This window comes from Dipodomys merriami, unplaced genomic scaffold (assembly GCF_024711535.1).
Source record: "Dipodomys merriami isolate MVZ:Mamm:240054 unplaced genomic scaffold, mDipMer1.0.p SCAF_8, whole genome shotgun sequence".
NCBI classification, from domain to species: Eukaryota; Metazoa; Chordata; class Mammalia; order Rodentia; family Heteromyidae; genus Dipodomys; species Dipodomys merriami.
Window position 1 is genome coordinate 29,175,105 of NW_027206401.1, and position 12,396 is coordinate 29,187,500.

At 35.3% G+C, this 12,396-nt stretch overlaps 1 protein-coding gene across 1 annotated transcript in view; it reads right to left on the reverse strand.

Annotated features, from left to right (window-relative positions):
• Window positions 1-718: 718 nt before the first annotated feature.
• The window catches only part of Rnf217 (ring finger protein 217), a 120,793-nt gene continuing 109,115 nt past the window's right edge, over window positions 719-12,396 (reverse strand). Inside the window, exons 4-6 of the mRNA XM_070010619.1 lie at window positions 7,319-7,520; window positions 4,271-4,342; window positions 719-2,968 (exon numbers count right to left, since the gene is read on the reverse strand). Coding sequence (XP_069866720.1) covers window positions 2,895-2,968; window positions 4,271-4,342; window positions 7,319-7,520 — 348 coding nt within the window. The 3' untranslated portion in view covers window positions 719-2,894. The remainder of the gene's footprint in view (window positions 2,969-4,270; window positions 4,343-7,318; window positions 7,521-12,396) is intronic.

A 12,396-nucleotide genomic window follows, 5' to 3' on the forward strand; every position in this document is an offset into this window, starting at 1 on the left:
AGTACAAATATCTAATAAAAACAAAATTTAAAAACTTATGGCAATGTTTATTCAAGATGGCAAAAATATATTCAAAATGTCTGTACTGATGAATTCCTTGTAATAGATAAGTGAAAAAGATATATCCATTGAGTGAAAGACTGTCATTAAAGTACAGCCCTACAATGGAAAATGTAAGAATTTACAAAAGAATGAGATACATCTATATAAATTCATATGGGAAGGTATTCACCAACATTTAATAAAATGAGAAAGTCACAGGAAAGTAAAATTATTCTATTTGTAAAAAAACTAATATACACAGGTGCATGTGCACACACATATACTTCCTTATAGGTTTGCAGAAAGCATCTGGAAGGACATCAAACCATCAATAGTAGTCATCCCTATAAAATAAGGGGTGGAGAAAGCAGAGGAATCTGTATTTTATAACTGTGGGATTTTTAAAGGAGTATATATTAAACTTACACTATAACATACATAAAAATGACGAGTCTCCAATACAAAGATAGTTATTTAATATGCACATTTCTTTCTCCAATGTAATTTTCAGAATTTATCCTAAAGATTATACTACTGTTTACCTTCAAAGTTAGCACTGACATATAAATTATCCTCTTAATTTTCTTCTCTCTTTTTAAGATCTTGAAACTTAGTACAAAAAAATTCTCCAATTACTTTGAGTTACCAGCAAGGAAATGCTTCATATATTTCAACCTTTAAAGAGAAAAATGTATACATTTATTTAAAAAACTATGCAATAGAAAAATGAGAATTCTGTGTAATACAGTGCATACTCTCCCAATCATTGATGAAACAGCCTTCATTGACATCATTGTAACTGTCATATTGGAAAGTTTTCCAAATCATATAAAAATACTTTTAAAAGATAAGTTATTTAAAGAAAGGAATAAAAATCCCTGAGTAGGCAGAAGACAACAGATACAGTAACTTAGGAAAACACATGATCTAAAACCAGAGAGCATATATATCCAGTTGGCATATATGTATATGCATATATATATATGCACACATATACAAAACCATGATATTCATGCTTTGCCAAACTGATGCCTAAGTCCAGGAAAGATGAATTTTTCTCCAAAAACAAATCACTGTTTTATTACAGAAGCATGTATTTGGACTAGAAATTCTCATTCTTTTGTTCTAATGCTAGAGAACCTGAAGGAAATAGTTGATAAATACCTTTAAAACCAATGGATGGAAGGAAAGATCACTTTGTAAAAACAAAGCATCATTTTTGTCTGAGGTGATTGTAGAGTGATGCTATTCTAGAATAGCTACAGCTATCATACCCTCCTCTAACTGGACGTAGAACTGCTTAGTCTAGAAACTATACAGCTATTCTGTTATGTTGGCTTCTTACTCATGCAAGTAACCTTCACCATTGTGGACTCTATCAGGTCAAGCAAAAAAAGGATGTATGTTCATATACTTATGCCCCATCAAGATGAGTTCTCTATGTGAATGCATGTTTTATCACATAATCTATTTCAACTCAGACAGTGTTGCTGACAAATGCTTCATTTGCGGCAGATCACTAATTTTGAGAATTCTGAGACAAATGAAACTCTCCTTATTTTCATGGACTTCACATCTTACAAAAACTTTCTGAAAATATTTTTGTTGTTTTGTTGCCTTTCTCCAAACTAGTTTATATTTTAGATGAATCTATCATTGCAAAACATTTCATTTCAAATTAGGCCTCTAAAGGAGATACCAACAAATTATTATGTATACAAGCAGAAAGTATAAGAAAACTAGTATTTGTTTTTAGGAAAAACTTGAGGACCAATAAAAAAAAAACAGAACTAGAGAAAAGGGCGGAGTTAAATAATTGAAACTCGACCTAGAGAATTGTCTATAATCACACATTGCTAATTAAAACTGAATGAAAGATTTGCTCCCATTACAGCAAAACTAGCTCTTTGGATTAAATAATCCTACGTGAAACATTTATCCACAGAGTGAAACATGGATGCCAATACACAAGAAATCCATAAAAATTGAGTATTTGGGATGCAAGAATTTCCTAAAAGCATTCTATTGGTTTTGTCAGTTTACAAAGCTTGATATGATTTGGGGTGACATTGCACAAATGCCTGTGTAGGTGACAAGAAAAGACAGCAAGAAACAGAAAGGGTCAATATCAAAACAGCCTGTTTTCTACAATGATATTAATTCAATATATTACCAAATTACACCCACAAAGTAATCATCCTCTCTAAATAGGTCTGTGAAAATGTGGAAAAATAGTATAGAGACATGGAAATAGATAAGCACAAGGCTATGGGGCCTAGCTTTAATATATATTTATATATACACACATTCATACCCCTACGCACACACACGTCAGTAACGCAAGACTCTCCTTATTTCCCTTCCCTGTGCATTGACAACTTTACCAATGGCCGTACCCAAAGTTCATATCTTGCTTGGGCCACAGTTGAACATTGGTGCACGTGGTAAACTTGCATGCTCTGAAAAGTGGCCTTGCTTGTTGGGATTCATAGGACTTCAGCCTTTCACAAGTCTCTCATACAGTCCAAGCAATACTCAAGAGAGGTGTCCTCAGAGCAACAGTTCTTAAGGAAAACTATTTTCTTCCAAGAACCATGAATGTCAGTTACCATACAGATGCTTATAGTTTATGAAAGTGACCATTTTTGAAAAGCAGCAATTTGTTTAGGTAAAGGCCAGGATACCATGTTGGGAGTGCACCGTAGCTAGAGGCTCGTGGCCTGCAGAGAACCACGGGGAGACGAGATGGCGGAAGGTCCTCTCGCTGTTCTTCCAGACATGACTCACAGGCGGTGTTCCATCCTGTTCAGCTCCTGCTGGACTAGCTTGAGTTGGGTGAAGTCACCTGCATCCTACCAGTGCATACCTGTCCGTGAGCGTTTTCTCTGCTTTTTACAAAGGCAATATATAGGAAATACAAATAAACCTAGGGATAGACAAAAAAATAAGGGCAATGAGGGGAACAGGCATGTAAATGCATATATTTGGAACTTATGTATTTGTAAACTCTTTACAAAATCATCACTTAGCAAAGCATGCACATAAGGAAAAAGGACTTGCACTATGACATGTGTTTATTTTTTGTAAGGCTTCATTCTATATCATTGCCTTTAGCTCTGTCCCCCCTCCCCCACTTTCAACACTCAGTGATACAAGTTTAAATATGGAATGCTTTCTCCCAAAATATCAAACCTTATGTGCAAATATTATTCACAGTCATACCATTTGCACATTGTGACATTCACACTTCAGTTTCAGGCAGTACAGCATCTTCCTTAGGAACATAGGCTATGGCACCAAATATCAGGTTTGATTCCCAGTTTCACCACTTAACAAGGTTCCAGTCAACCTCAATTTCCTCAACTATACAATACAGGCAATGCTATTTTATAGTCCTGGAACATTGTAATAACTCAGATGCCCAGTACTTGATAATTCCATCTGTCTTGCACATGCATTACCTGCTAAAATGTTTATATGTGAAAAATCTTTTTATTCAGAAAAACCTTCATCTATCAAACAATAATCAAAGCAGCCTTTATGAACAGCATATAATTTACCATTTTCCACCAAGGATTCTCAATGTGTGATCTTTGGGCCAGCAACATCAGCAGCACCTGGGAACTTTTTTAGTAATATAAATCCTCAGGCCCCAACTTTATACTAAATAAGAAAATGGGTGTGAACTCAGTCATGTGTATCTTAATCAACTAGTCTGAATCTTCTAAAGCATGCTAAATTGTGAGACCTACTACTATAAAAATATGTAATTTGTATGTATACAAACATTGTATGTATATAAATATTGATAGTTTTTCTTTTTGTCCATGCTTAGGTATATGTTTGGTACATTGAGGCATTATTTTTACTCAGATAATCTTTCACTGGAGTAAATCAAACACGCAGGTTGCAGTAGCCTGTACCAGAGCCTATTTTCTTAGATTTTCCAACCTAGATCCAAAATTGAGAAATTGGGTTCTAGTTCATTTAAATCTTTCACTATCATGCTTGTTATTGAAGGTGTGATAATCATACCTTATAAGTACATAGATGGATATATCTCAGAACGAACATGCCCCTCTGAATGTATAAATCACACATAATAGTGATCTAGAGCAGAATTAGTGCAAACATCATGCTCACTTAATAGCTGATTTACACAATTACATTTAAGCTCAGATTGTCCAGTGTTACTAGAGACTTGAAATTTCAGATAAGTGTTTCTTACCAATTACAACTGCTATGGCCCCTAGTGCTAATCCCAAAACCAGGATTAGAGGTGCAATGAATAATTTTCCAGCTGGAAAATAAAAGGAAAAATAATTTTTTAAGTCTCAAAAGTAATTTATTGAACAATTAGTGAAGTTTCTTTAAAAGTGATATTTTTATTACCTTTAAGTAGTTGAACAAAGGGGTTATGTTCTACCAAATCAATTTATAAATATAATGATGCTTTTAAGTGACACAGTGTATACTACTGCTTAAGGTAGCTGATTGTAATGAAGGCCACATTTCTAAACAAATATATCAGCTATAGATAGACATACACATGCAAATTCATCATTGGAGTTCATGTAAATTACACAAATGCTCAGCAAGAACTCTTTATAACCAAAACATTCCAATTCGTTGTGATTGGTTAATTTTATTTTACCATTGATCTTTGTGTTTTTCCTTGGTCTGTTGTATTTTTTTGAAAGATGAAGGCAGTGACAGGTCCAAGTGTGCAGAAGCTAAACAAGCTAGCTCAAAAAGCTGGAGCAAGAAGAGCCTGCACAAGGGCTTCCGTCCAGGCACACTTCTAAAACAACGCTACATTCACTTCCTGGATTGCAGAAAAATTAATCATCAGAACATCACACAGAATGAACTACAATGGTGATGCTTCAAGGCTACTGTTAGAGAAAATTACTTGTGAATAAGTAATGTGTTGCAAGTTATTCAAGCAAGTCGTTTTAACAAACTTAAAAGGGAAGCACTTCTAAAAAGGGATGTCACAGTTGGCAGCATCAGCCTGCATTTAAGTAATGATAAACACAACAATGTAAGTCCAACAGAAATCCACACTAGCACATACAGAATGAGGCTGGAATTCATATCTTGTTGAACAGCAACCCCATAGCATGTGACACAGCTGGATGACGCAGAGCCCATAGTCAACCAGAGATGGGGGTAGGAAGAGAAATGCAGTAAAATCACACAGCTGATTAAGAATCAAATAGCAATGGTAATCTGTTAAAAACAGTCATCAGGAATCAGAAATTACATACGAAATAGAAGCACAATGCAGCCACTTCCTTCTTAGAAGTTTGTCAGAGAAATACTACTATTAAATTCTTTGGAAAGTCTTTGGAATCAGATGAAGAAACATGGATAAAATACCATTTGAAGTATCTAATTTAGAAAGGCAGTTTAACTATCTAATTAGTTTAGATATTACTAATTTAACAAATGCTTAATTCTGAGTTTTCCTTGCTTTTTTTAAACCAATGACAGAATCCAGTTAAATAATACTAAGTCCCACTAAGCAATTATCTTTATATATCCCAGGAGTTATGTCTAAGAGTTTAGAGTATGATATTTAGAACTGTACATTTTAAAAACGAATGTTTTTTTTTCCTACACACATAGCTCAGTCTATTCATTCATACTTTCTTTACAATCATTATCAATGCAAGGAACATGTTTTTTCACTGCAGTAATGAATAAACTTATTACAATGACATAATTTATATTTAAGACATGGTAACATAAGGCCTGGGGCATTGCTATGGCTGTATAGGCCAGATTAAGAAACTGTTTTGAGTGAGTAAGCACACTTACTTTTATTACTAGATTCATAAAAAGTCCTTTGTTTCAGTAATGGGATTTGAACTCAGGGACTGATGCTTGCTAGTCAGGTGCTCTACCCTTTGTGCCACACCCATAGCCTTTAGTTATTTTTTTCAGGTAGGGTTTTGTATTATTGACCAGCTTCAGATCATGATCCTCCTTCCTATGATTCTTGAGTAGCTGGGCATACAAATCTGAACCAGCATGCCTAGGGTACTTTTTTCAGATGGAATCTCACTATTTTTTGCTTAGATTAGCCATGAACTGCTATTCTCCTGATGAGCACTTAAGACTTCTTTTAAAACACCATTTTCTATAGCAGAAAAATTTATATATCTAGCATTGCAATTCTTAAATTTTGATTCCAATATTGGTTATCATAAGTTGTACTTGCACACAAACTACAGGTAGTATATCTGGACTTGCACCAGCTTTGTTCTATGTGGAACCCTTATGATTCCAGAGGAATCATAATGGGAAGGAGCCACACAGAAATTTTCATTCACTTGGCCACAGTAGGTAAAAAGAAAGACTGCCAGACAAAGGAAGAATGGAGCACTGAATGGTAGAAAGAGAGGAGGAAATCGTACAGTGGTTATTTGTAGAGGTGCAGGGAGCTCATGGAAGAAGCCATATTAGGTCAGGATGCTCACAGTGAGTTGGTTATATGCAGACATCTGTGTTTAGTTTGTGTGTGTGTGTGTGTGTGTGTGTGTGTGTGTGTGTGTGTGTGTGTGTGTGTGTGTGTGTGTGTGTGTGTGTGTGTGTGTGTGTGTGTGTGTAGGGCTATGTACTGGGAAGATAGGTTAAAAATAAGTCCATAAAAGTATTCATATTTGGATGACTACAAAGGATTTTCTTAAAATACATATTACATTAGATGCTGGCTATTATTGCAAATATAATGGAAAACATACTGTGATGTCAGTTTTCTAGGTGGAGTGGAACTCTATTTCAGAGTTTGAATGGCATGTGTTTTCTTATTTCTAGCCCCTGTTCCCTCTATATTCTGCATATACTTCATGACTGGGAAATGTGTAGAAGAAATGCTGCTAGTTATTATCCACATAAAAATAGTAAGAACATTACCAATTAGGGATGGTGTCCCCATTATCATGTGGTCTCCAGAGCATCAGAAAAGGCTATGACTTCAAATTTCTGCAATGTAACTGATAATTCAGTTATCAGTTATCAAATGATATCTGATTTATTTATCTTTAGTTTCTAGTTCAGTATCAGTAGTGCCTTGTTTATAGCTTATGTTTCTGATTTGATCACAAAGGGAGAGTACATCATCACCCTTAGGCTTTGGGGCAAAGCCTGGACTAGAACACCCAACAGGCAAGAAGGACTCAGGAAACGTTCATGACTCAGAAAAAGGTCTGTTATCTCGACTTCATTCTATCATCTCTATAAGATTCCTGAATGCATGTCAAACACTCACCACAGACTGACCCTCGCACTAATCTCCTTAAATGAGGTCTCTCTGGGAGGTAGCGATATTTGCATCCAAATATACTGAGGTTTGATGTGTGGTCTCCAAAAAACCGGAGTTGACGGTATCTTTCTCCACATCGATAACAAAAATTAGTGTTACACTGTGAACAGGTCATGTGGTCACATCCTTCAGTTCTCTGGATATGGATCTGTTTTAGAGAAAGAGGCAAAGATAAAGGAATGTTATTAAAGTATTTAAAGGGTAAAATCTGGTGAGTTCTTTTGGGACAACATAAATTTCACCCAAATAGGAGTGTCAAGAAGCCTTCTTCAAGGTGTTGATTTGTTTACAATTACCCTTTCCAAGATTATGGTTTCATCTAATACATTCAGATATACAAAGCTTGATGTTTCAGGTACTCAAATCATAGGCTTATTTTGACCAAGATATAAACAAACAAACCTATTCTGGGGAAAAATTCCCTTGTCTTTCCAGAGATATCTTCCTATCAGTCGTAAGGTAATAGTTCTGTTTTAGTGACCAAACTTCAATTTAACAAAACAATCCAGATTTAATTGCCATTCCAGGACTTTTAAGACTGTTTACAAAGTGACAACAGGTCTTATTCAGAATGATGGTAAGGTGTTCACTTGGATTTATTACCTATTTATCTACCTACTGCCCATCAAAAGTGTTTGTAGGTGACTAACAATTCTGAAGAAGTAGTGATTAAGTAGACAGCAACATATTATAAGGAAGTGTTTAATACAGAAATAGGTGAATGAATCAAGAAAGCAAAATCTACCAAGTGAACATCAGAACTTCAGGTATTCAAAATCATTATGTGAACTGTAGCTTCAATGCACATTCTTTCCTAGTGGCTTACTCACTCTTGGCAGTTAAGCCTGAGCCTCCCAGAGTTGGAGACCTGGTCTCCAATTAGCTATTTAAACTAGTACAAGCTACTTAAACTAGTTACTTCACTTCTGCTAAGACTCAATTTTAATGCTACCCTTCACAAGTTGAGTAAAATATGATTATGTATGCACAGTGTTCAGCATCAAATCAAAACGTGACTCTCATCTACCTGACTCTTATCCCTTTCTCCATTGAAAAATAACCTGGATAATAACAACTGCAGGGTGCTTCTTGCCATGTGATTCCTTTTCTCCCTTTGTTGGGGTGATGCTGAACTAGAGAACACCTCCCAGATTGGCAAGGGCTACTTTGTGTTTAGGGCTTAGAGCTTCTGGGCTTAATGTTGAATAACAAATCATAATTTCAGCAATAAAAACAAAACTAGTGATCTAGCTATTGACCCCCTAATCTTTTTATAGCTCTACTGCATTGGTTTTCTTTCACATGACTGTTACATCTTCCTCATAAATCAGACCTTAGTCCATTGTTTAACCTAGTTGTGTCTGTTAATCAACAATTACATAGCTATATCCATTGAGCACACAGCAGATGGCATAAGAAATAGCCAGGGCTCTACAGAACCCTTGTACCAGTTTTGATCTTTTCAACCACATTCCTAGACAATGACTGATCACACACAACAACATATTCTTAACTTTTTTGCTCTACTTGCATTTGATCTTAAAAAGGAATAATGCAACTTAACAAATTTCCTTACTAGTGTGGTGTCAATGATGATATAAAAAGAAGACTAATTCTTGTTTAGAACTCATTATGTACCAATCATTGTACATAGATTAGTAGTGTTCAATTTCATGACTGCACAGTAAATCTGACCTTCTTACTCATCACTAGAGGTTAGGAAGAAAGTGAATCTACTGAAGTGAGAATCCTAATGAGTAGAAAAAGAATTTTGAATTCCTATCTGTTTATCATGCTAAAGAGCCTTTATAAACTTAAAGGTGTATCCAAAAAGGCAGTCATATTCAAAAGCCAACTGTATAACCTCTGTAGTAGTCAGTCAGACAGACACCTGCTCTTCTACATAGATACGTGAGCTATTCTGCTTATTTTTGCCACTCTCTTGGCTAATTCACATTCTTCTTTTCAAAATGACATCAGATGAACTTACTCTAACAACTTAAACCTGTGCCTGATAGTACCTTTGCCTCAACATTTCACTTCACATGTAATTTTTTTTGTTCATCAACACCATTTATTTGTATTATCTTTAAGGAGTTGCAACATACAATTTTAAATTAACTTTGTTGTTGTTGTTGGTTGTGGGACTTGAACTCAGGATCTGGGCACTGTCCTTGAGCTCTTTTGCTCAAGGCTGGTGTTCTACCACTTTGAGCCACAGCTGCACTCTGGTTTCACCAACTCCTGTCTTAACTATCATTTTCAACTACCATAATCTTACTTGACCCTAAAATCTTTGTGTCCTATTTATTATTTCTCTTTAGAATGAAAACTGTAATTTCTACTTCCTCATTTCGCAGACATTTCTTGCCACTAATATTCTGAATACAGCAATTAAAAGATTGTTGGTTAGAAAATATTTCCAGAAAAGAATTGATAAAATCCTAAGTTCTGATCATGACCCACAGTATTCTACTCTGCTACATTGCATAATTATATGGTTGTACAGATTAATTTGAATATTTTACACACACAAGAGCAAGGGTGTAATTACAGAAAATATCATAATTTAGCAACTTTCAAGTACAGACAGATTCCTTTATTACAATGGTGAATATACCATGATTACACATGAATACTTTGCTATTTGATACTAACAGAAAAAATGAGCTGACATAATTTAAGTTAATGTACAACTGGAGACACTGCTTTCACATTTGCTAAGAAAATTGCAATTTTGAACTTCTAACAACCAAGGGATGAAAAATTTTACATGCTAAATGAATTCCTCGAGTGCATAGTTGAAGGGTTAAATACTTTTGACAATACCATCTTGCTTTGTTTTTATAAACATAAAGCCCTTACTAAAACACAGGTTAAATTATATTTGCATAAATCTCATTTGTTTTCCTTTATTTTTTATGATAGTTTCAAAACATTCACAAGTTTCACTCTGCTAAAAAGCTAACTATTCACCACATAGCAAGAGTATAGTGTTCTAGAGACTGATTAGCATGGGCTAAGCCATAAATATCTGGTTTATTACTAGAGACTTCTCTCCATCTACAAAAAGTAAGGATAGCTTTTTAAGGAACAGAGCATTTATGTACCAATTTTTGTGTATAGCTCTCCTAGCCTTAAAGTCATGAGATGGAATGTTCAGAATACTCTCTTAAGAGTTGACTATTAAGTCCATATTGTAGTTGAGAGAAAAGATAAACAAGACCATTGACGTGCCTGTTTTCCTCAAGGACAGATCTAACCCAATGCACTGGAGACACGCTGTCTTGTCAGGCATGTGGCTCCCAGGAGATCACCACTGTGAGAAAACTGCATCCTCAGGATTCAGAGCTCACTACAGTACCAAACACGTTTTATTCATTTTTATCACAAGGCGTGTGCTGCCCATTTTCTGCTAAAAACATGCCTGCTGCCTTTCCATAAATCCCAGCTTTTCACTTACTACTTCAATGAAGCACATTCACTTTTATCTTGTTTTGTGGGGCACCGCTGCTTTGGGAAGGCAGAACTGCACGAAATGAAGAGTATGGAAACAATCAAGCAGACCACACAACAACCTAAACACAACTGACAAGAAGGACAGCCTAAGAGTTTCTCCCCATCAATTAAGCTCTGCCAGTGTGGCCATGAACATCTAAAATTTGCTTGAAAAAATTCTTTTAATTTTAGAATTTCTTTTTTTTTGCTCAAGCTTAGTTAAAACCAAGTGCATAAAGCAGGCTTTCTGCATACATAAACATAAAAATATAAATAAAATAGTATTAGCTTTCTTCAAGTAGTTTATATTTAGCTAAATAAAACATCCACTAAATATCTAAGAAGTAAAAGTAGAATTTAGTTTTGTATTTGATAGGTCCCACTTAAATTAAAAGTAGAGTAGCAGTAAATTAACTGCTAAATAGCCAACCCATTTTATAATTCATCCACCACACATCAGTTCACATGCACTCATCTCCACATTCATTAAGAAATGATAGCTTACTTTATTGGTAAGTAGGAAATAATAACTAAATTATTATCCTTATTGCTACCAACAGAAATTTTGCCCTAGGCAGAAATTAATTCTTATTTTAAAATATCTGTGTGTGCATTTTCCTCAATGACTTGATATCTGAGGAACTAAAAAAATTCTGTGAGTAAAATGTGGTATATATACACAATGGAATTCTATATCTCCATCAGAAAGAATGACATTGCCCCATTTGTTAGGAAATGGAAAGGCTTGGAAAAAATTATATTAAGTGAAGTAAGCCAGGCCCAAAGAAACATAGGTCCCATGGTTTCCCTTATTTGCAATATCTAGTATATGTCTGAGTCACGCAGAAAAGGTCAGATAAGGTGATGTTAGGGAAATGAACCCTAAGATATGTATTCAAATGTTTTTTCTTTCATGGGAGTGTTTCTAACACATTTATAAGATTATTTCTTTGTTCCTTTGTATGTCCCTCCCCCAGTATAACCCCTGCTTTCACTGTATTTGATGTCGGTATAATTTGTGGAGGGGAAGGGGAAAAACAAATCGTTTAAATAGGGATACATGTGGACCCATGATATGTACAAGTCGTTATGTCGAAAACAAACTTTACAACTTTGGTGGGGGGGGTAGTGGGGAAGATTAGGTGAGGGGTGGGGGGTGGATGGGAAGGGATGGGAAGGGGAAACAAAGGAGGAGGCTACAATGCTTGATAAGAAATGTACTTATTATCTTGCCCATGTAATTGTAACCCCTCTGTACAGTATTTTCACAATAAAAAAAAAGATAAAATAAAAAAAAAATCTGTGAGTAATGTTTAGTTCTCTTCTTAGCTCATACTTGCCCTGACAGGGTATTAAAAAAAAAATCTTATGGTGTTGTAATCCTAGCTATTGAAGAGGCTGAGATCTGAAGATCACAGTTCAAAACAAGTCCCAGCAGGAAAGTCCATTAGATTGTTATCGTTAATTAACCAACAAAAAGCCAGAAGTGGAGCTGTGGCTCAAGTGGTAGAGTACTAGCCTTGAGC